At 44.2% G+C, this 25518-nt stretch overlaps 1 protein-coding gene across 6 annotated transcripts in view; it reads right to left on the bottom strand.

Moving 5' to 3' along the window:
• The window catches only part of ZZEF1 (zinc finger ZZ-type and EF-hand domain containing 1), a 136676-nt gene that overhangs the window by 35642 nt on the left and 75516 nt on the right, over positions 1-25518 (bottom strand). For all 6 annotated transcript variants that reach the window (XM_055257868.2, XM_055257869.2, XM_063629624.1 and 3 more), the window contains exons 29-39: positions 24306-24774; positions 22682-22846; positions 19104-19223; positions 17922-18083; positions 16142-16271; positions 13950-14088; positions 11846-12011; positions 10640-10902; positions 9574-9725; positions 4138-4288; positions 2346-2485 (exon numbers count right to left, since the gene is read on the bottom strand). In XM_055257868.2, the coding sequence (XP_055113843.1) occupies positions 2346-2485; positions 4138-4288; positions 9574-9725; positions 10640-10902; positions 11846-12011; positions 13950-14088; positions 16142-16271; positions 17922-18083; positions 19104-19223; positions 22682-22846; positions 24306-24774 (2057 nt within the window). The remainder of the gene's footprint in view (positions 1-2345; positions 2486-4137; positions 4289-9573; positions 9726-10639; positions 10903-11845; positions 12012-13949; positions 14089-16141; positions 16272-17921; positions 18084-19103; positions 19224-22681; positions 22847-24305; positions 24775-25518) is intronic.

Here is a 25518-nt window from a genome sequence, read left to right as displayed (position 1 = left end):
TAATACTGGACTTCTCATCGGTTGTTCTAGATGGTGGAAGACTATGCAGCAATGTCACAGAGGTCTGGATGAAAAGGACTGTGTCCCTGTAATTCCACACCCAGACTGTCTTCCCATATTTACATGTAGCCTTTCCTCAAAGAGTATTTGAGGAAGTATTCTAGCACAACAAAAAATGAATTAGAATAAATAATTCAGAAGGAAGAAATAGTAAATAGTAACTAATAAATAACATGCAGCCAACACTGTAACTATCAATAATTAATTACCATATGGTCTAAAATTCTAAAAGTAGTTTGAGAGAGGCAAAATCCAAAAGATACAACAAAAAACTCCAAAGCAGCCAACCAACCAAATGACCCAGAGCTAAAATTACAGATAATTTGCACACTTGGGATATGATGAGGGAAATAAAAGCATCTCTAGCTTGTCAAGGAATAAAAGGTCTCACTTTGGAAGAGAAGGTAAAAAGGTTACACTGTTAATTAAGAGAGAAATACAGGCTGAAAAAAGTGGGTAAAAATTTAACTATAACCATGTTTCTATCAGAAATATGATACAGACTTCATGAATGATTACAAAAAAAAGAGAAAATAACTTAGGAAAGGGCAGGCAAAAATGTGCACTGGAGCAGGGCTGGGATGGGGACAGTCGGCTGGCACAGAGCAGTTAACCAGGTCATCCCATCAGAAGTAAGCTGGCTGCCCGTAACACACATGGTTATAACATAGCTGAGACCCAGTCAGGAAAAGGTCACTCTTACAGTGAAATTGGTAAAATCAACATAAAAAGGCTAAGATCCAATTGCAGAAGGGCCCTACCCCAAGAGACGGTTGTTCAACGTGCTACCCAGTGAGCTATGGAAAAGGTGCAGCTCTAATTGACACGGAGGCAGCTAAGGTTAGCAGAAATCAGTCATGGCTATTAAGAGAGAAGAAAGGCTTGGGCTGATGTGCCTGCTCAGCCTCCAAAGGTTGGGGAGGGCAGGCAAAGACCAGGATAGTGACTGCACTGTCCAAGCCTGAGGGTACTGATTTCAGAGGTGAATTACCAGCTACCTAGACAGGTGCAGCCAGTTCATCCAGGTGAAGAAAAACACATCTTCAAAATATCCTGTTCTCCTCATTCTAGTTCCACGTGCACCATACAACCTTCTGAGCTACAGTGTGGTCTTCTGGAGGGATTTCCATACCAAGAGGGAACACATATTGATTTTCCTGTCAGACACATACCCCTGTGAATTGTGACTGATTTATAAATCAGCCTCAACTCCCATGTAAAAGTTCATTCCTCTGAGTCTGAGCATCTCCAGGCAAACTGCTAAAAAAAAAAAAGAGTCCTTGGACTCAAAAATCTGAGGACCAAACCTTGGGTCCTGCGGGCACCTTCCCTTCTCCAAAGCCCTGCCAACTTGGAAAATCCTGTTTCGGCAGCCTGCTAGCTTTGTCTCTGATTCCTCTCTGTTTACTAGAAAAAGTGGGAGACCACTGTAAAGATTGTCAGTGATTCCTAAATTAATAAATAAATTCACTATCGGCTCAGTGAAAAAGCTAACAGGATCTTTTCTTTAATATGATAAAAATGACACTAAAGTTCGTATGGAAAAAATATATATACAGGAACAGTCTAGAAAATTATGAAAAAGAATAATGAAGGCATATCTAAACTGTCCAGAGTCTTTAAAATGTCAATGTTTTGAAAGTTTAAAAAAAGGCAAGGGAAGCAGATTAAAGACAAAATCAGCATGACATCTAAATGCAATGGAATTTTTAAGAGGATCCTGATTTTAAAAAAACAAACAAACCTGTAAAGCACATTTCGGGAATAATTGGGAATATCTGTATTTAGGCTATATGTATAAAACCATTCTATCAATGCTAAAAATTGTAAGCTAATGATGACATTGTGGTTATATAGGAGAATGTACTTTAAGGAGATAAGTATTGAGGGTGAAGTGTCAATGATGGCTTCGACTCATTTTCAAAAGTTCAGGAAAAAAATATAAACAGAGATAAAGCAAAATATTAACAACTGGTGAATCTAGGTGAAGCTCTTCATTCATTGTTCTTTGAAGATTTCTATGAGCTTAAAACTTTTCAAAATAAAAAGGTAGAAAAAATCATTATAAGCATTATATATATATTGTTTTATACACACACACACACACACACACACACACACACAGTTACAAAATATAGAAAGGGTCAGAAGAAAATAATTATAACTTCTAATCCTACCCTTAAGGATACAGAGATGATTGTCATCATTTGTTTCAGTATATGGCTTTCCAAAACCTTTTTCTATGCATACCACCACCCCCTCTTTTAAAAATAAATTGCCCTTACCGACTTTAAGGGAGGTAACATGGCTGCTAGTAATCCCAAAATCCTCTTCTGGGAACACTCAGCAAACACTTGCTCAGGGCTTGGAGTAACTGCTTTTTCCTCTATGGGCTTCTGAGATGACACTTCTGAATCTTCAGCATCTAAGTGGTAAAACAAACTTTCAGAATTTGCCTGCGTCTCTACATGTATGAAGAGGCAAGTAAAACACTGCACTGCCCCCTGTGCTGCTACGGAATAAAGCTGGGGTTTTATTCATTTATTTTTTAAATTTGAGAGGGAATCTCACTCTGTTGCCCAGGCTGCAGTGTAATGGCACAATCTCGGCTCACTGCAACCTCCACCTCCTGGGTTCAAGCAATTCTCCCACCTCAGCCTCCCAAGTAGCTGGGATTACAGGCATGTGCCACCTTGCCCAGCTAATTTTTGTATATTTAGTAGAGACAAGGTTTCACCATGTTGGCCAGGCTGTCTTGAACTCTTGACCTCAAGTGATCCGCCCACCTCAGCCTCCCAAAGTGCTGGGATTACAGGCGTGAGCCACTGTGCCCGGCCTAAAGCTGGGATTTTAAAAGCCTATGGCTGGGCATGTCTGCGCTCAGCTGTTTCCTTCTCAAGGAGGCCTGCCTGAGCCCTGTTTAAATGAAAGACTGTCCTCCCCCAGCTCTCTTACCCCCACCCTCCTCATTTCCCTGAGCCTGCTCTGCTGTGCTCACACCATTTCATCACCTTTTCACATTCCACATAATTTATATTTATTGTTTACTGTCTGCCTTCTTTCAGATTTTTGTTTGTTTCAGTGATGTATCTCAAGCACCTAGAGGTGTTTCTGGAGCATGGCAGGTACTTAATACTTGATGAATGAATAAACTGCCTATGAACCAGGATGCTGATCCTCAAGGGAATGAGACCCCAGTGAATTTTGATGATTTGGATTGATGTGGAGTGTCAGACTGTTTTCTGGAACTCAGAATTATACACACTGCATAGATGAGCATCAGACAGAGAGGGCAGAATGCCACGTGCTCACCCTGCCATCACAGAGCAGGAAGGTGGGGAAAATTCTGCACTCCGGGCCACCATAAGGAGGAGGCTGGGACTTGCCTCCAGTCTCCTGAGCCCACAGCATGCTCCTCAATCCTCCTAAGCCAGCTCTGACCTTGGGGCTGCTATCCTCTGGCAGGCTGAGGCCTTCAGCAGCATCTCTCCTTTATCATCCTCTAGTGTTCCACTCCACCCTACACACCTGCCACGAGGGACTTCTTTACTTTAGGGCCTTTGCTCCTGTTGTCCTTTCTTCTCTGAACGCCCATCCCTATTGCAGATCCTAGCACATTCAGGGTCCCCTAGATCTCTCCCTCTCTAAAGCTTTATGAGGATACAGTCTGCCCCAGAGAGACACCAATCACTGTTAATACCCACTTACACCTCATTCCGCCTCAAATTACAGTTACCTGCACCTGTGTCTTAAGCCCTCCTGGACTGTGAGTTCCACGAGGGCAGGAACCACGTGTCTATCTGTCTGATTCAGTCCCTGTTTCATCCCCAAGGTCTAGCACAGTGCTTGGCATATAGAAAGCACTTAGTAAATACAGGAAATAAATAAGGTAGGAAAGCCGTCAAAGTGAAGAAAGATGACGTTCGAAGTGTCATCAGCACCATCTGAACAGAACTGAGAAACCACGCACCCCTGGCGTCTAGCCAATGTCAAGCTGCGTGCCACAAACAGCTCAGGGATGGGTATATGTGCATTTTAAGATGAAAGAGATCAAGATAATGGTCAAATAGTCTTTACCTGGAAGTCCTGTAGGTGGGCTAGCATCTGCAGGTGAATCTGAAATTTGGGTCTGGCATGAAGGATCCTTCGTTAATGATACACCTTTATCTGCCTTATTTCTCTGCTTGAAATCTACGGGTCTGACTTCCTCATGAACAGCTCTCTTTCCCTAAAAAAAAAAAAAAAAAGTGTAAAACAATTAAGGTTTCTTACAACAAAGTTTGCTGCATGATTATGATAACTTTTTAATGATTAGCCAGTCTTCATAGACTAAAAACCTTTTGAATGCCATTAGAAAATGCCACTCATTTCTTCTTTTTTTGTGTGTGTGTGTGTTTTTTTTAGATAGAGTCTCGCTCTGTCACCAGGCTAGAGTGTAGTGGTGCGATCTTGGCTCACTGCAACCTCCGCCTCCCAGGTTCAAGCGATCCTCCTGCCTTAGCCTCCTGAGTAGCTGGGGCTACAGGCACACGCCACCATGCCCAGCTAATTTTTGTATTTTTAGTAGAAATAGGGTTTCACCATGTTGGCCAGGATGGTTTTGATCTCTTGACCTCGTGATCTGCCCACCTCGTCCTCTTAAAGTGCTGGGATTACAGGTGTGAGCTACCACGCCTCGCCTATGCCACTCATTTCTTATGATAAATCTATATTGTAATTAAGACAGTAACCATTGGGCTGGGCGTGATGGCTCACGTCTGTAATCCCAGCACTTTGGGAGGCCAAGGCGGGCAGATCCCTTGAGGACAGGAGTTCAACACCAGCCTGGCCACCCCATCTCTACTAAAAATACAAAAATTAGCTGGGCGTGGTGGCGTGCGCCTGTAATCCCAGCTACTCAGGAGGCTGAGGCAGGAGAATCGCTTCAACCCAGAAGGAGGAGGCTGTAGTGAGCCGAGATTGCACCACTGCACTCCAGCCTGGGCGACAGAGCAAGATTCTGTCTCAAAAAAAATAAGATAGTAACCATTGCATCGCATCCCCCACCTTCCAAATGTCCCTCTGTCAGAGCCTGCAGTCCCATAAGAAATGGGTCTATTAAAAACCTCTCACACATTCTATTTAGCTTTCAGAAACCAAGTATGGAAAGTTGTTCCCTGAGGAAAACGACAAAGCTGTGAAATTCTTTCTTTTTCTTTTGACTCTGTGAGTATAAAAAGTTGTGACTTCCCTTCTAGTACATTCTGGTGACTATCGTTAACGTACTTTGTTTTCTTCAGTATGAAAACCAAACAAGGCCGGGCGTGGTGCCTCACGCTTGTAATCCCAGCACTTGTGGGAGGCCGAGGCGGGTGGATCACGAGGTCAGGAGATCGAGACCACGGTGAAACCCCATCTCTACTAAAACTACAAAAAAATTAGTCGGGCGTGGTGGTGGGCGCCTGTAGTCCCAGCTACTCGGAGAGGCTGAGGCAGGAGAATGGCGTGAACCCGGGAGGCGGAGCTTGCAGTGAGCCGAGATTGCACCACTGCACTCCAGCCTGGGCGACAGAGCGAGACTCCATCTCAAAAAAAAAAAAAAAAAAGAAAACCAAACAAATCTTTAATTACAGAATTAGAAAATTCTTGATATCTAACATTATCTTTAATATGATGAAGATAAGACTACATCAATTCTGTAGCCTAGAAATATGACATTGTTTTCACTGCCATAGATGAAGCTATTTTATTGCTGTAGAAACTGGCATTCTGTGGGCTGCGGGACAGAGTTGTGGGTTGTGTATATTTCCTCTCTTAGTTTTCTATAGAATTTGCCTTTGTTAATTAGCATGGAAGGTGTAAATAAAGCCAACCACACACGTCACTTGATCAAACAAAACCGGATGCTACTCCTAAACCTAACTAATCACACCCTTTCTACCAGGTTTTAGCATTCTTTCCTAGCTGCTGTTTTTTTCTTTTCCTTTTTTTTTTTTTTGAGATGGAGTCTCACTCTGTCGCCCAGGCTGGAGTGCAGTGGCACGATCTCGGCTCACTGCAAGCTCTGCCTCCCAGGTTCAAGTGATTCTCCTGCCTCAGCCTCCCAAGTAGCTGGGACTACAGGTGCCCACCACCACGCCCAGCTAATTTTTTGTATTTTTAGTAGAGATGAGGTTTCACCATGTTAGCTAAGATGGTCTTGATCTCCTGACCTTGTGATCCGCCCACCTTGGCCTCCCAAAGTGCTGGGATTACAGGCATGAGCCACCACGCCCGGCCTCTTTATTTTAAAAAACAGAATAAACATACCTTTGATGCCCTTTTGAGAACCCCATTTTGGCAATGAGACTTGTTAAAGGCGCCCTCCCTGGAGGTGGGAGACTTTTCTGGAATCAGGCGTCTAGTGAGCTGCCCAGATGGGCGAGGTGACAGTTGTCAGCTGCATTTCCTGAGAAGTCACTCAGAATCTCCCCAGTGATTGTCTGCACTCCTGGGACCCTCAGGGTGCCTTTCCCTATTGTCACACAGGCTTATGTGTGGAACTGTGGCTACATGGGAAGTCTTCTGTGCATGGTGGAGGCTCCCCAGCTTCAGGTCTCAGAAGGCCAAACGTGACTTTCACTCTTTGCGGCCAAAGGTGGAGTGTGATTCAACACCAAACATTCAGGAGGAGGCATGCCGTCTCCAAGGGGTACCTAACTCATCCTCCCCTCTCTGCATATGTAACCTCAACATTAATCCTACCTTCAACCTCTTTCTGAGAAAAATGTGACTGTAAGACTATCCTAAGAGAGGAATGAAACTGGGAGAGCTACTTGCTTTGTTAAATGTACCCTCTGAAAAGACCTGACACCATACTCCCTGTACCATATGGCACTTGTGAAGACAATATAATTCCCAAGTTGTGACAAATGACTTATCTTTTTTCCTGTTATCACAGGACACTGTAGACAGAATCTTCTGGATGATGCCTCTGGCTAAGGTTGGTTTCTCAGTTGCTCAAAACAAAAAGGATCTCTAGTCATTGGAGGGAGAAAAGGTAAATACCCTTACCAGGGCCCTGGGGTTGCATGTGAGAGTTGAAAAACAGTGATCTGTCCTAGGGGCCCCAATGGATACGGTTCTTATGGCCACTGTAGTGGCAACACTCAAGTTCAGTTGTGGGGACAGTGCTGGAAATTGCTTGCAGCTTTACTAGAAGACTAAGAGGATGAGCCAGAGGCAGGACACTCTGGGTGCACCTGGCTGCTGGTGGGTGGGAAGGGGACTCAAAAGGTGGGAATGGCTCAAGAATAACAATGATGCCCTGGGACCTCTTTGGAAAAAGTCCCATTTCAATCCTGAGGCAGGGAAGGCCTAAGACGAGCCTGAAACATCTTTCTCTATCAAAAATTAAGGAACTGCTCAAAAAATAATGGCAACATATCAAAAGAACACAAAAGCCACGGAGGAGCAGTTTCCACTGCCCAAACATGGGACAATTTGAGCATCAAAATAAATAATGGGTCAGGCACAGTGGCTCAGGCCTGTAATCCTAGCACTTTGGGTGACTGAGGCAGATGGATTGCTTGAGTCCAGGAGTTCGAGACCAACCGGGTAACACGGCAAAACCCTATCCCAACAAAAACTACAAAATTAACTGGCATGATGGCATGCACCTGTAGTCCCAGTTACTCGAGAGGCTGAGGTGGGAGGATCGTTGGAGCCCAGGAGGCAGAGGTTGCAGTGAGCCAAGATCATACCACTGCACTCCAGCCTCGGTAACAGAGTGAGACCCTGTCTCAAAAAAAATAAGTAATAGATTTTTATCCATTGAATAAAAAAAAACCCTATGAGTCCATTCTGACATAAATAAAAGGATAAACGGGGAAGCACAGTGCTTATGGATGGAAGGTTAGTTGTAAGATGCTGAGGGCTCACAAGAAGATACAAATATTCCCAGGCTCGAAGGTGAGGACTACTGATTAATCCCATTTCTCCTAACAATGTTCTCTTTGTTCCCATAACAATCCGTAGGTGGTTAAAGTGCCGCCTACAGAAGAGGTTTCATGGAAAAAATGTGGACGGTTGAGAGACAGGCTTGATGATTATGTGGCCTGTCTTCTACTAACTCTCTGGCTGAATGGAAATAATAAAAATGTTCATGTTTCTGCTGGCCAGTTTTGCTTTTGCATTCCTCCACATGAGAATGGGACCTTGATGAGCTACAACCACCAGATGGGGGAATCCTTGAACTAGCAACCTGACAGACAGAGGACAGCAACATCAACGACCCCTGTGGCAGTCAAGGGCCTTTTCAGCAGAAACTCAAGCTCTGGAGGCAGCATCATAGAAAAAAATGGCGTGCTCTTCCATAAAACAATCTTTAGTGCCACTATCACAGGTTATACCTGGATCCAGAATGGCTTTTCTGTTTATGCAACTATGTGTAAATTACTGTGTCTACCTGGTAAACAGTAAGCATTCAGTAACACCTAATTGTTGAATGAATATAAATACAGCTACACAGATACAGTGTACACCATGGGCTAGGAATGACTTTTTTTTTTTTTTTTTTGAGATGGAGTCTTGCTCTGTCGCCCAGGTTGGAGTGCAGTGGAGCCATCTTGGCTCACTGCAACCTCCGCCTCCCGGGTTCAAGCGATTCCCCTGCCTCTCGAGTAGCTGGGACTACAGGCACGTGACACCAGCCTGGCTAATTTTTTTCTTTTTTTGTATTTTTAGTAGAGACAGGGTTTCACCATGTTGGCCAGGCTGGTCTCGAACATCTGACCTCGTGATCTGCCCACCTTGGCCTCCCCAAGTGCTCGGATTACAGGCCACCATGCCTGGCCAATTAATTTCTTTAGGTGCATAATCTTGTTCAATTCTTATAAAAACTACCAGGAGACAGGTAATGGGAGTGGTTAACACAGATACGGAACTTACTATCAACTCTTCTAAGCACTTGACATACACTAGCTCAAAGTACGTAATATATACAACTCCTCACAATAAGCCTATGTTACAAGTATTATTACCATCATCCCCATTTTACAGATGAGAAAACTGAGGCAGGCTGGGTGCAGTGGCTCATGCCTGTAATCCCATCACTTTGGGAGGCCAAGGCCAGCAGATCACTTGAGCCCAGGAGTTCAAGACCACCCTGGGCAACATAGCAAAACCCTGTCTCTACAAAAAATACAAAAATTAGCCAGGCATGGTAGCACATGCCTGTGGCCCCAGGTACTCAGAAGGATGAAGTGGGAGGATCACTTCAGCCTGGGGAGGTCAAGGCTGCAGTGAGCCAAGATCACGCCACTGCACTCCAGCCTGGGCGACAGTGAGACCCTGTTTCAAAACAAAACAAAAGAAAATAAAACAAACACTGAAGAGATGAGAACAACATGCCCAAGGTTTGATGGAGCAGGCATGTGAATCCAGCAGTCTGGGTTAGGAGTCTGTGCTCTTAACCTCTCTGCTATGCTACACTGAGTGAATGGCTCTCTCTAGAGTTCAACCTGTGATTCTGTGTAGTAAAGAATCATCATTTACATTGCCTGCTTCTGACAGCTCAGCACCCCGGACAGCTTTCTTCTCTAGCTGCTCCTCTGACGCTCGGGTGGGCACAGTGACTGGTAGGGCCTGATCTTCTGGGCTCGCGTCCCCATCTGGCAATACACCCAGCAGAGCTAGAGCTTTAAGGCCTATGTGGGAAGCAAATCAGAGAATGGTTAAAAGTTTTATAACGAGAGTTCTTTTCAGCAAGTGCCATAAGTTACTTTGCCATTATATAGAAATAGATGAATGAGTTCTGCACAAACAAATCCTAGAGGACTCAACATGAACATCCCTCGCTGTCTAAATCTACCTAGCTCCTCATCTCAGATGGTGAGAGGCTGAATAGCAAGGGACACCTGCACTTCATTAACAACAGAAGATAAAACATATAACAGGATTGTCTATTTAGAAAATAATCAACATTATACTTTTATAGTAGCCCCACACAATCAGACTGCTCAATTCTCACTGGCAAACGGGTACGGGAATTGCTCTAAGGTGCTGGTGTTACCCATGTGCTATCTCATACAGGCCTGGTTTCCTAATGTTGACTAGAATGGGGATGCCATTATCTGAAGGAACTTAGATGTCTCCAAGGTTTAACTTTCAAGTTGTTTGCTTCCCACCACTCCTTGGTCAAGTCAGATTCATGTCGATATATTGCTAAACTATTTTACTTGTAAACAGCTCTCATCTAGAATACACTTGTGTGGAAGCAGATTCACACTCCGGGTTAAGAAGCCTGGATTCTTTCAGCAAAGTTTGGTAGATTCAAATACTAGACTGCATCCACAGATATACAGAGTTTTAATTATTATTTAAGATTAGTTTGAGGTATTAATTAATATTAGTTTCAGAGAAAAATGTTGAACTTCAATGCCAACATTTCTCTAAAATCCATCGGGGAACTTAAAAATTAAATTCCACACCAGGGTAAGCCCCTTTTGTGGAAAACTGGATTTTGTCGCCTGTAAACTAAGCTTAGTATTTTACATCTGCCAAGGCTTTTTGTCACCAGCAACTGAGGGCTAGTTTTGGTTTCTGTGCATTGGGAAGTCACCTTTTCCCTGATGAGCCTTCATTAGACAGTCCCCGACGAGCTGCATGCACTGGCTCCGCAGGGTGGTGGCACTGCTGCGGGTCTGGGGGTCCAGCTTCTCCCCATCCACATCCTCTGCACTGGCCAGGTGGGCGCTATAGAGAGCCAGGGCAGCAAAGAGCAGCCAGGAGTAGTTATGGATATACGGCTGGATGAGCCTCTGCCGGTCACTGATCCGAATGGTTACCATTGGGTGGGCCGTGATGCTGTGGGTAGGCAAATGGCTGCAAAGGCAAGACACATGTAAAGCTTACAACCCTCCAAAAGCTTACGTGGCTCCAAATAGAAGCACAGGGCCTCAGGAGAGCATGTGGTCGCAACTGGGCATTAGTCACCTATAGGATGTGGTTACTGAAAATGTAAAGAAAGGTGTGGGCCCTCTCCCCAGAAAAATGAAGAAACACAAACACAGAACATGCCTTTCAGGGTTTCACAATCCCCAGAGGTTGTCTGCAGAAACCGGACTAAGGAAGAATTGCTTATTGTGATTTTGGAAGCTGTGGTAATAGCATTTTGGTAATGTGAATAAAACCCATAATTTTTAAAGGGGGTATAAAGTATGTAGGAAGGAAATAATTTAAGGCCTGGAATTTGCTTTATTTATTTATTTATTTATTTATTTATTTGAGATGGAGTCTCACTCTGTCGCCCAGGCTGGAGTGCAGTGGCGCAAACTCAGCTCACTGCAACCTCCGCCTCCCGGGTTCAAGCAATTCTCCTGCCTCGGCCTCCCAAGTAGCTGGGATTACAGGCACCCGCCACCACACCCAGCTAATTTTTGTATTTTTAGTAGAGACGGGGTTTCTCCATGTTGGGCAGGCTGATCTCGAACTCCTGACCACAAGTGATGGTGCCCACCTTGGCCTCTCAAAGTGCTGGGATTATAGGCGTGAGCCACCAGGCCCAGTCCTGGAATTGGCTTTAAAATACTTTAACATAGAAAAAAAAAAAAAAAAAGGAATAAACTAAGCACACATTACAAAATCTTCCTAACTGCTGAATCTGGGTAATGGGTACATGAAGGTTCACTGTGTTAGTCTCTTTGCTTTTGGTTATGTTTAAATTTTTAAATAAAAAAACCTTTTTTTATAAAAAGAAAGAAGTCCCTTTTCAAGTGAAGGAACATGTAAAGAAAAGGCTTCATGGCAATGGTCATTTGAGACATACCCGTAGGAGTATTTCTTCGCTGCATAGCATCCATAGCAAAGATCAAAGTCATCGCAAACATTGCAATTCATCCTCCGGCCTATGATCAAACCCTGGCAGTGGTCACAGGTAAACTCCATGTTGACCATTTCATGGTTGTCTCCGTGGCCCTCAGGCTTCACCCCACCTGGGGAGAAACACAGCAGTGTGAGGGGATGAGGCAGAGGCCTCCTAGATGGGCTAGTTTCCAAACCCAAACCAATCCCAGCACCAGGGCCGTTCCCAAGTGACTGCTCAGGGATACAGGGCCCACAGGCATTCTCTGGAGACAGGGTGCTCTGCCTGGGTGGCTCGAGGCATACGAATGAGACTCTTGGCACAGAATTTCTTGGCAATGGTACAGTGAGATCAAATATATTATCAGGACTGCTGTTTGGTGGAAACAAGTCCACATGTTAATTTGTGAGCTATCTCCTATGACCCCTCCACTAACAAAGAGTAAGCCTCTGTTGATGTATTCCTGTTAACAAGCACTGAGGACTGATCAGGATATTTGCTCTTCCTTTTTCACTCCAGAATCACAAATGAAAAGAGACTTCCAAAATAAAAAAATCAAAATAAAAAAATAAAAAAAGGGCCAGGCATTGTGGCTCATGCCTGTAATCCCAGCACTTTGGGAGGCCAAAGCAGGCAGATCGCTTGAGTCTAAGAGTTCAAGACCAGCCTGGGCAATATGGTGAAACCTCGTCTCTATTAAAAATACAAAAATTAGCCACGTGTGGTGGTAGGCACCTGTACTCTCAGCTACTTGGGAGGCTGAAGCAGGAAAATCACTTTAACCCAGGAGGCGGAAGTTGCAGTGAGCTGAGATGGCGCCACTGCACTCTAGCCTGAGTGACAGAGTGAGACTTTGTCTCGGGAAAACAAAAAAACAAAAAACAAAAAACAAAAAAAAAACCAGACCCAGACCCAGTGAGTGAGAGAGAATAACAGTCAGGAAAGAGATGGACTGAACTGGTCTCCTTCTCACTCTAAGGCCCTTGGGCCCTTCTCACTCTAAGCTCTGTCATGGACCCTGCAGAATGCTCCTTGCACCTGGCCCACTTCTGTTCATTCTCACTGCCATGAACCCAGTCCAGGCTCCCACGCCTGTGTGAATACTGTGACTGATTTCCTAAAGGAGACTCTTAACACCGACAGAATCACCTTCCTCTAGCATGGCTCTCATCATGTTATTAATAATACCTGCTTCAAAAACCTTCCCCGCTGTCTCTAGACTATTCAAACTCCTTAGCCTAGTATCTCGGGGTCCCACAATTGGGGACCCTACCTGTCTTAATCCATCACTTAGTTGGGCAAACATTTCAGCACGTCCATCTAAAGTCACTACAGACACTCCTCTGTCCCAGGGTTTGCTATGCCCTTGATGGTGATACCGTCCCCAACATTTCCTACACATCATCCAGTTCTAACTCTCTTCAAAAACCAATTCTCATTCCACCCCCTTCAAAATCCTTCCCTGCAGCAATGCTGCTACTGCTTCTAAACTTTTCCAGAAACAATCTGTACCCTCATTTATAACTCAGCATACACATTCCTGTACTGGAATAGACATTCTGTGGATCTGTCCAGTCCTCCTGCTGGACTGTAGATGGTTCCAGGGCAAGGGCTGTCTTTTACCACTGGGCCATACACAAAAAGGCCACTCAGGTGTGCACTACTGTGCATCTGTTTTACCTCAGCACCTACAAGTCAAGTGTATGAGAGGATTTTTGAAGCTTGCTTGTGTATGTGTGTGTGTGTATTTTGCTACATGTAAACACTGCATGATTCAGAAGCAAACACTATTTCCTGAAAACTCCACTGAACATACATACACTTGCCCCGAGTGTTTATTAAGTGGCTACACCCAGCATGATAGAAGAAGGAAGCACGACAGGTATTAGGGCTGTGGAGCTTTTCATTTAGTTGAGGAGATAAGGCTCATGTTCACCAAGAAGTCAGAGAAACTACCACTGGGCAGTACTTTGATTTAGCACACTGAGAGTTTTTAAAAATAACAAGATCATAGAAATTAGAAGTGATATTGCCTTTGGATACGGCGTACTCAGTTCATGAAATTTACCTAGGAAGCAAGTTTTGCAGAGATCCATGTCGCTGCACTGCAGACAGCGGTATCGATGCCAGGGGGCGATCTCATCACACCCATCACAAGAGATGTCCACATTTAACAGGTCACAGTAGCGAGCAATAAACATGTGCATCTGTAAGGCCAAACAAATACAATTAACTGATAGATTTTCTAAGTGGCCACAATTCACTAATCAATTCCTCCATTCAATAGGTACTAAAGATGTTCCAGGCACTGTACTAGGTGCTAGGATTTGATGATGAATAAGCTCCTCAGTGTCTAGTTGGGAATTCCATCAAGGAGGTGATGACCATTTAGTATGTCCAGTGCTTTCACAGGAAAATGCAGGAGGCTTAGAGGACAGAGGACTATGGCTACCAATGGGTATTCGGAAGGCCAAAGAAGGTTTTCCAAAGGAGATAATTCCTCAGCTGAGACCCAAAGGACAAACAGGTACTAGACGGGTGGGGGTAAGGGAGGTGGGCACGTCAGATAGGAATAGCAAATTTGACAGACAGCAAAAAGGGGACGAGAGATGGGTTTATGAAATTGGCATGACTCAGTGTGTTGAATACAGTACAGAGGGGAATAGTCAGATGAAGAGAGAAAGGTTAAACCACAAAGGGCCTTGAATGTTAGTCTTAGGAGTTACAGATTGTTTTTAGACAGAAGAGTAATGTGATCGGGCTGGAGTGCTCTAACGGTTCTTCTGGAAGTTGAGGAAAGAATGGATCAAAGGGGGCAAGCCTGGACTCAGGGAGACTGACCATGACCAAAGTGTTAAAGGAACCCCATGGCACATTATAAGGGCTGGGACTGAGTAGTAAGCGGGATGGTGAAAGGTGCGTAGATTTGAGGTGTTGAGGCAGAAGTGGGAAACCTTGGTGACTGACTGGATATGGGGATCAGTAAAAGGGAAGAAAGTTTCTGCCTTGGGTACGTGGTTGGACAATGGTAGTGTTCACAGATACAGGAAACACTGCAAAAGGAGTATTGTCCCTGGCACTTACAGGCAAACTTTCTGCAGGGATACTCTGGGTACTGTTTAATGAGCAAACAAATTGCTTTACTGGAAAGTACTTGGACTACAGTATTGTTTCTCTTTAGGGCCTGGAAATGAGGGATCTAAATCAGTAACTCATACAGTAGACCAGAGCAAATATGCCAAGTCACCTTAGAACTACAGAACTCCCAAAAGGTATTAACGTATGAGAGAGAAAAAGCCACAAAGGCCCACTTGGCAAGCTCCGTCCAAGCACCACAGTGGTGCTATGTGAACAAAGTGGTTGGCACATAGTAGGCACTTGATACTTAGAAAATGAATGAATCTGAGGCAGCAGATGCTTGGCACATGTGGTAGCGATGGATTTAACACCTGACGTGGAGATGGACACAGTGGGCTACCTGAGCCTGAGCCTGAGCCTTTGCACATCTGAATCATGCAGCTCTGATGCCCTCTCTATATATATGGCTGCTCCCATGCTCACCAGGCAGCCTTCTGATGGAAACGTGGCTTCCCACGCTGCTTGTCCACAGGAAGAGAATGTGCTGCTCCAAGGACACTAGAGCCCAGGCCCTCCAGCAATTCTATTTCTCACTGTAAATTAGTAAATTGGCACCTCATATTGTACATCAGATTTAAGAGCCAATTTTCCAATGAGTCTAGCTCTATGGCAGGGAGCCACTCTGAGTGTAGTCAAATCAGGATTTACAGCCCCTCAGGTTAAAGGTTAAACACCAGACGCTAGGGCAGCAATCCCCCTTTTTGGCACCAGGGACCAATTACGTAGGAGACAATTTCTGCACAGGACCGGGTGGGGGATGGTTTCGGGATGAAACTTCCACCTCAGATCATCAGTCATTAGATTCTAATAAGGAGCGCACAAACTAGATCCCTCGCGCACAAACTAGATCCCTCGCATGCACAGTTTATTGTGGGCTCATGCTCCCGTGAAAATCCAATGCCACAGCTGATCTGACGGGAGGCGGAGCTCAGCCTCCCTCACTTGCCCGCTGCTCACTAGCCTGCATTTGGTTGCATTCAGCACTTGGGGACCCCTTCGCTAGGGTATTGAATGCCACCTGCAGCCCTCTCAGGAAAGAGCCTGCCAGCACCCCCCCAGGCAAACTCTCCTCTCCAAACTCCTAGCAAATCACTTCAGAGTACTCTAGTTGAGAGGTCTTACTTTCCTCTGCTTCTCTGGATCTTCCTGGGCTATTTTTTCATACCAGGCCTCAAACATGCCATCCTGACACTCATCCATCCATTCTGAATTCTGCTTGGCATCAGCAAGCTCATCTTCTTCACTCCATTGGCTGAAAGAAGGACATAAAGAGAGAAAAGCATGCCTCTCCCAATCACCAAGGAAAGTACCGGTTAGCAGACTCTGTGTCTATAGGTCTATTATATCGGACATTTTTTAACTTCTGAGAGGGAAAGGTCAACTGCTTTTCAAAGCCCCAGGATTTGTCAAATATTTGGCAGATATATGCCAAGAAAGAAGGAGAAGCCCTTTCCAGAGTAGACGATAAGGGATGAGAGATTAAGAGTTTGAAAGGTTGTACCACATGGCATAATTCCACTGGACAATCATTTATGGTGAACCTACTATGTGCCAGGCACTAGGGCCAAATAAAGTTAGTTTTTTTTTTTTTTTTTTAGTCTGATTTAGACACGCTCAGCATATCCTGGTGGAATCAGTATGAGAAGGGAATCAGGAGACACCGTGACTTCAGCTCTACCACCAGCTGCTGTGAGACCTTGACACATGACTCAGCCCTGGTCCTCAGTCTCCCCATTCCAGACGAGATCAGGTGCATTCAGGGTGGTATGGCCATAGACAGTTTCCTCATTTCAAATAAAGCGCTTCAGGTAGATAATCTTATAAGTTCCTTTCGGATGCAAAATTGTAAATTTCTGTAATTTCCGTTTACAGCTTGTTTTAACAAACAGAACTTTAAACAGAAAAAGATTTGCTTAATAGCAAATACAAAATATTTACCAAGCTATAAATACACATTCATTCATTCATGCATTCCAACAAAATGGTTTTAGGCCTATACTCATACTTAAGCTTTGCGCTAGGTGCTACGAGGGCTTGCTGTAAAGGACGTGCTTCCTTCCCTGAGGACTGTGGCATGCAGGGAGACAAAGTGAGAAACTGCGAGCAGGCCCACAGCCAAGATCCACAAGCTGATGCCCCCCAGTGCTGCCCCCTGTCTCTACCAACGGAGTTCTAACAGCGAGGCAACGGCTGAGGTTTGTGAACTAAAGAGACAGCTCTAATTCTGTCCCCTTTTCCCTTGGAACAGCTCTCCTAAGAGAGTGGAGACTGTCCTGGTGTTGACTCATTCATTCACTTCTCTCCTCTTAGTGCACTCCCTCTCCCCTTCTCCTCTTCTTTCTTTTCTACACATGAATGGCCACGAATAGGGAAGTGGATTTGAGCAGAGAAGAGAGATACGGGCCAAATCGGAGGAAAAAACCGTTCCTACATGATTTTTTTCTAACTGAGGTCCTTATAATGTGCAAGAAGTTAGAGTGGCCAACATAACACATACATGTAACAAAAATTATGGAAAAGGATTTCCCAATGCAACAAGCTATACTAAGATCACCAAAATGCAGAGGGTTCTCGGCCTCAGAGCTCACGAGATCACCACCACCAATGTACACAGCTCTACCGCATGCCAGACGCGGTTCTTAACACTGAAATATGTAACTTGGGTACTCGTCACAACAAGCCTCGGAGGCAGCACCATTGTTATCTCCAGCTCTGAAGATGAGGAAACTGAGGCACAGAGGGATTATACGACTTGCGCAAGGCCACTCGGCTAGGATGTGGCAAAGCCAAGATATGACACAGACAGTCTAGCTCCGGAGTCTGTGCTCTTAACACCCCCACTACGTTCCTTGCGTTTCATAACCTACATTAGGAACTGCAGAGCGCAGGACCGTGCTCTTACCTGATCACACTGTCATGGACACTTATATTTTCCTGTGACATTTTCATGAGGAGATCTGGTAACTGAATATCAACAAAGAAGGCGAGATCACTGGGTTCCCAGCCCATATCCAAAAGATGAAGCAGGGCTGTTTGAACACAGGATAAGGCAGGGAGCAAGGACCTAAAGGGGCCATGAAAGTGACCATTAGCAGAGCTGCTTATTACCAACAGAGGCAACAGAAGCAACTCAAGTAGGTGACCTGGTTTGCGATTGAAAGCAGAAGGGAACTTCACATTGCTGATTTGGGTTCCTTTGAAATTCCTCATACTCCACACAAATATTCTTCAAAGCTTAAGCAAAATAACTCTGAAAGGTGTAAAGTAAGGTTTCCACCCTGCCAGGACCACCATAGGGGTATGTTATGGTAAAGAACTGATAAGTAAAAATCACCTTCTGATAAACTGCAAGATCAGGGCCAGCTCCAAATTAGCCAAGGTTATGCAGTTTAGATTTACAGAAGAACCATTTGATTTAAGGCTTATGTCTAAACCATTTACTAAGAGGACTGGGAAATGGCTTTATACTCCAGTTTTCAAACTGCACATAATACATAATATACTGGCTGGGCGTGGTGACTCATGACTGTAATTCTAGCACTTTGGGAGGCCGAGGCAGGCAGACTGCTTGAGCCCAGGAGCTCAATGCCAGCCTGAGCAACATGGCAAAATCCCATTTCTACAAAACATAAAGAAAATTAGCCGGGCATGGTGGCATGTGCCTGTAGTCCCAACTACTCAGGAAGCTGAGGTGAGTGGATCAATTGAGCCTGGGAGGTCCAGGCTGCAGTGAGCCGCGATTGAGTCACTGCACTCTAGCCTGGGTGACAGCATGAGGCCCTGTCTCAAAACAAACCAAAAAAACCCTAACATACCAAAACAGAAAATAATAGGCTATAAATTCTTAGAAAAACCCAGACTCAACCCCTTAAAAAGAAAATATACACACCAGACAGAAAAAGGACTGGGAGAAAATATACGAATAAGTTAACGTTAGTGATTAGCTCTCTAGGTGGTAACATTAGAGGTTATTTTTATTTTATTCTTTGTGCTTTTTGGTATTTTTGACAGTGAACATATATTTCTTTTATAATCAGAAAAAAATACATTTTTTTTCTCTAGAAATGATAAAGTTATCCAGTACCTGTCATTTAGGCTACTAAATCCTTTAACTGCTTTGACCAAAAACAGAACAAGTTGATAGTAAGTGTCTCGAATTTCTTTGTGTAGCTCAGCACCACAGCCTTCCAGGTGTCCAAAATAACTAGAAACAGAGGAAATCACTAATTCACTTAATTGCCGGAACATCTTTTTCTTAATAATAATCATGATTTCTTACATGAAAAAGAGCAAGTGGCAGTAAGCTGAACAAAGCGGCACAGGAACTTAAGTAAATACAAATATAATACCTATAGAAGGTAACGCACAAAACAGCAAGTGAATCTCTTTGACTGGCTCAAGAGAGTTACCCAGAAACATGGAGATGAGATTATTTATCTTGTTTGTGAATATAAACCCATCCCTCCCACCACTACTTGGGTGCCAGATACTGTGTTAAGTATTTTTCACAAATTATCTCATTTGATCCTCTCCACACAATCACGCTCACCCCTCTGCCTCCCTTCATTGATGACTTTGGCACCAACCTCACTGTCTTTTCTACCATGATCCTGGCCATCTTGGTGACTTCAACATCCATGAAAATGATGTCTCCATTCCTTTCTCCCTCAATTCTCTGCCATCTGCATCTCCAATGATCTTCTCTTCCATGCCCTTAGCCATCCCGGTTTGATGGTCATTTCCCAGACCTTGTTATCATGTGATGACATCATCTCTGATACATTGATGCCAGAGCACCCTACTCTGACCCCAGCTCTCCTGCTCACCCAGGTAGGACTCCAATAGCAGCCCTTTCTTCAATACCGGGGGCGTCAGCACAGGACGCTGCCTCATGTTAACCATCTACTACTGCGGCCGTGCTTTCTCTCTGCTCCCTTCTCAGCTTAGATTCCATGGCCCATAATCATACCTCAGCAAACACTAACTCCCGTGTCCCTTCCTTCCTCCATGTACTTGCCTGAGAAATCTTATTCCTATATCAAAACAGCTGAATGTTGTGGAGGAAACACCATACAAGCAAGCTGACTAGTATGACTTTAAATTTACAACCATAATGATCAAATAAGCCCTCAAGATTGTCAGGCAATTCAGTAGACTGGCTTTCTCAATTTTCATTACTATCAAACCTTCCCATAGGCTGGGCATGGTGGCTCACACCTGTAATCCCATCACTTAGGGAGGCTGAGCCGGGCGGATCAATTGAGGTCAGGAGTTCAAGACCAGCCTGGCCAACATGGGGAAACCCGGTGTCTATTAAAAATACAAAAATTAGCCGGGCGTGGTGGCACACACTTAGGAGGCCAAGGCGGGAGGATCACTTGAACCTGGGAAACGGAGACCACAGTGAGCCGAGATCGTGCCACCGCACTCCAGCCTGGGCGACACAGCGAGACTCTTGTCTCAAGACAAAAAACAAACAAACAACAAACAAACAAAAAACCCAACTCCCCACCCCCACCAAAAAACCCCTTCCTGCTTCTCCTGATGCCACCACTACCTCCTTCTCATCCTTCCATTCTCTCTGATGACTATCCTTATATTTTATTTTTTAAAAGAGAAACAGGTATCTTGAGAAAGAAAGGTAACAATCACATAGGAATTCCCTTACCTTTGCACCACCAAATATCTACCAGCCAACTTGTGGACACTGTATGTCCTATCTCCCCCGCTACTACAGATAGAGCCTCCCTGGTTCAATCAAAGGCCAATCTCTTAACTTATACAACTGCTGCTGCAAATTATCCCCTCTCTTCCTGCATCAAGTTTCCTTATCACTGATTCATTCCCACCCACATACAGAAGTACTCTTACATCTCTTTGAAACCCTCAGTTGACCTCACACCGCCCTCCAAAAACTTCCCCGTTTCTCTGCTCCCTTTGAGGCCAAATTTCTTAAACTAAGTATCTGTAGTCTCTCCATTTTATCACCCTCATTCTCACTGGCCTTCTGGCCAAAGGCTCCAGTAAGACTGCTGCCAAATCCAGGGTGTTTTTATCTCTTTCAAACTCTCACATTAGCATTTGACACAACTGATCATTCTTATCTTTTTTTTTTTTTTTTTTTTTCCCCCAGGAAGGGCACTCACCTGACATTCTTATCTTTTGAGATCCATTCTTCTCTTGACTTCTGGGACAACAGCATCCCTTGGTTTTTGATCTACCTGACTGGCCACTGCTTCTCGATCTCCTTAGCTGACACTCCTTTCTCTGCTTGACTTCTAAGTAAAAAAGTGTCCCTAAGGCTCAGTCCTAGGCCCCTTCTTGTCCATCTCTGCACTCTTTCTAGGAGGTCTTATGGCTCTAAATGTCATCTACCTGCCAACTGCATCCAAATTCTATCCCTAGTCCTGACTTCTTTCCGTAACTTTAGTTAAAACGCTGACCTCTGTTTTCTCAATATCTTTACTTGGTATCTTTACAAAAAAGATTTCCAGCTTAACATGGCCAAAACAAAACTTTTGATTTTCACCCCAATCTGTTTCTTCCATACTCTTTCCCTCAGTAAAACGCGTCACTGTCCACCAGCTGCTCACTCCCAAATCCTAGGAGTTTCCCATGATTCCTTTCCTTCATTTACCCTCTCCATCTTATCCATCCATAAATCCTGACAATTCTACCTCTAAAATACATTCTGAATCTCATCCTTTCCTCCCCATCTCCAGTACTATTCTCTGGATCAAACCACCATCATCTCTTGCCTGGACTACTGCCACAGACTCCTTCCTAACTGCTTTTCTTATTTCCACCCCTTTTCACACAGTAGCCAGGGGCACCTTTATAAATATAAAACAAAGTGTGATCCTCCTGGGCTTCAAAATCTCCAGTGGTTTCCCAACTACAACTTGGTATAAAATTGAAATACTTTATAGTGATAAGGGTCCTGCCTTTCTGACCTTATCCCATCCCATTTTCCCTGTCACTCAGCCACACTGATTTTCTCTCTGTTCCTTGGACTAACTCCCCATTCTGCAGCCTTTGCACTGTTCCTTCTGCCTTCAAGGCTCTTCTCGCTGATCTTAGCTGGTCATTCACCTCTTGGCTTTCATCTCCTCAGCCTGCCTTCCCTGACCATCCAAACTAGGTCACTGTATTAATCACCACATAACAATACCACTATCTGGTATTTTTTCATTTATTTGTTTTTTTGTCTCTCTCTCCCCTCAATATAATGTAAAATCTGCCTTGTCTACTGCTGCATAACACCCAGAAGACATTCTAGCACACTAGACACTCAAAAGGTATTTACTGAGTTAATCTTAAGAACCACCTTTTGAGGTACTCAGATTAATATCATTTCTGTAAGCCTTATATTTAGCTCACAGCTTCCAGGAGCCAAATGATGAATAAGTATATGAGGAATGCAATTCTCACCATCTGGTAAAGTAAGGCTGATCAACTCACCAGGAGGAATAAACATGTTCCCGGCAGTTACATATTAAAAGTATACAACCCATGTTTCCTTGGAATGAGAGAATGAATTAACCAAAAATGTACATTTGTATCCTACATAGAAATGATGCCGCTATTAATTAGAGAAGACAATCAGGATTTATTTACAATGATCTTTGTTGTTTTCCTTCTGGACCTGTCCTTTGTACTTACTTGGTAAAATCTTTCTGGCAGGTCAGAAGCTCCAACAGGAAAAGTATGAAAGGTGGATGGAAGCAGTGGGGCTGCCCAAGGGATTCTGCACAGTACTGAGTTATCTTCAGGACTTCCAGGATGCTCTGCGCCTGGGCTTTCCTCAGGGAAAGAACCTTCACAACACTGGAGACACAATGCAAGTCAGGAACACCCAGAAAACTCTTCAGCTGGGGCAGAAGTACAATATCCCCCCCAAAGCCCTGATGCCATATATCAAAGAGGAAATACTATTGTGAGGTATTACAAACACCATGTAGGAGGAGTACCAATACCTCTTTACTATTTTTAAGTCATCACTCAGCAGCACTACCAATCAGTTCATGCCAACTGTCCAGAAGTCCAACAACTCATTATTCATTTAATTCATTAAGTTATTCAGTAACTTAATGAATTAAAAAGGAACATTGATATTTTCACTTTCCATAGAGACAAAGCCTTAATTCTTAGGACAGGAAATTCCTCACTAACTTAAACATGCAAGACTTCCAGAGATGTAGGCCTATGAACAAATAATTTGGTTGGAAAATATCAAATCCTGGCTGGGTGTGGTGGCTCATGCCTGTAACCCTTTGATGCAGTAAGATTCCTTGAGCCCAGGCAGAGACCAGCCTGGGTAACACAGGACAGCCACGTTTCTAGAAAATACCAAATCCAAATTTCTCCCTGGGTTAAAATAAGACAATTTTATAAGTGGCAGCTACCAAAAAAATGCTTCCTTTTAAAATTCTAATGGTACATTCTTGAGATACATTTTATAAACAGTATAATACGTAAACCTTACATGAAAAAAAATATATATATATTTTGAGACAGTCTTGCTCTATCACCCAGGCTGGAGTTAAGTAGCATAATCATGACTTACTGTAGCCTCAACCTACCTGGCTCAAGTGATCCCCCTGCCTCAGCCTCCCAGGTAGCTGGGACTACGGGCAGGTGCCAGCACACTCAGGTAATTTTTTTTTTTTTTGAGACAGAGTCTTGCTCTGTCGCCCAGGTTGGAGTACAGTGGCGTGATCTCGGCTCATTGCAACCTCCGCCTTCCAACTTAGAGCAATTCTCCTGCCTCAGCCTCCTGAGTAGCTGGGATTATAGACGTCCACCACTATGCCCAGCTAATTTTTGTATTTTTAGTAGAGACGGGGTTTCACCATGTTGGCCAGGCAGGTCTCGAACTCCTGACCTCAGGTGATCCGCCTGCCTCAGCCTCCCAAATTGCTGGGATTACAGGTGTGAGCCACTGCGCCCAGCCTCAGCTAATTTTTAAAAAAAATTTTTTGTAGATGGCGGGGGGTGCGTCTCACTATGTTGCCCAGGTTGGTCTTGAACTCCTGACCCCAAGTGATCCTCCCACTTTGGCCTCCCAAACTGCTGAGATTATAGGCATGAATCACCGTGCCCACCCAAAAATTACTTCTTTAAAGAAAAAAAAAAAAATCAAAACTTTTCTTGGATATTCTAAAACAAGTCTTAATCTATCCTAAATATTATTTGTTCATTTTTAACATGAACTTCAAGCGTCTGACTAGACTGGGTACCCACGGCTTAAAAAGAGAAAGCAACAGGAAGGTAACGACTGGCTTACCTCCTGTGCGAGAGCGACTGATCCTTAATGAAGTCCATGACGTCCTTCAGCACAGGGTATTTCTCTTTCACTGTGGGCACCAGTCTGGCCTCCTCCATGGATCGAAAGGAGAGCAGCCGGAGTCGCCCTCGGGTGAAGGGAGGCCGGCGGGTGGGTGTGGAAGGTGACAAGGGCTCTTCAGCTGCGGCAGGGGACACGTCTGCAGCAGGAAGGCCACTGCTGGACAGCAGCTTTGGCTGGGTGTCCAGGCCAGGACTCCAGTCTCCTGTGGCAGGGGGTGCTGCTTCAGTGGGAGATACTGAGGCTTGGAAATGCTCTTCCACCACAGAGCTTGTCCTCTGACGCTTGTCGAGTGGCTGGAGATGACTGGTTTCATCGGCAGTCTCCAACTTTTCGCAGCTTTCTTTTGAACTTATGCCCGTGGGCAGAAATTTTAGTAATAGAAGACTCTTCTCAATACACTCTTTTGCTAGATGCAAACAAGAATCATAATTGAAAAAGAAAAAGTTAAAATTATGGGGGAGGGGGGAGCGGGAGGGATAGCATTAGGAGATATACCTAATGTAAATGACGAGTTATGGGGTGCAGCACACCAACATGGCACATGTATACATATGTAACAAACCAGCACGTTGTGCACAAGTACCCTAGAATTTAAAGTAAAAAAAAAAAAAAAGTGCTGATAGTCCTGGCGAGATTTTGATTTCTGTAATGAGATAAAATTTGATTCTGTTCTTCTATTCTGTCAGTAAATATGTGTATCACTTTCTCGATTTTTGGTTTTTTGTGTTTTTTTTTGGAGACAGTGTCCCACTCTGTCGCCCAAGCTGGAATGCAGTGGCATGATCTCGGCTCACTGCAGCTTCAACTTCTCAGACTCAAGCAATCCTTCAGCCTCAGCCTCCCAAGTAGATAAGATTGTAGGCGTGTGCCACCATGTTTGGTTAATTTATTGTATTTCTTATAGAGATGGGGTTTCACCATGTTACCCACGCTGAGGTATCACCCCAAGTGATCCTCCCGCCTTGGCCTCCCAAAGTGCTGGGATTACAGGCGTGAGCTTTTTAAAAACTTTTTAAAAAAAGTTTTATCGTAGATGTTTTCAAACATGTATATAGAGAAAATACCATAAGGACCCTTCCATGTACCTGTCACTCAGCTTCCATCATTATTAACTCATGGCCAATCTTGTTTCACCCCCGCCAACTGCCCA

The sequence above is a fragment of the Symphalangus syndactylus genome, chromosome 20 (assembly GCF_028878055.3).
Source record: "Symphalangus syndactylus isolate Jambi chromosome 20, NHGRI_mSymSyn1-v2.1_pri, whole genome shotgun sequence".
Taxonomy (NCBI): Eukaryota; Metazoa; Chordata; class Mammalia; order Primates; family Hylobatidae; genus Symphalangus; species Symphalangus syndactylus.
Note: the sequence above shows the minus strand (reverse complement) of the source record. Positions and strands in the feature narration are given on the sequence as shown.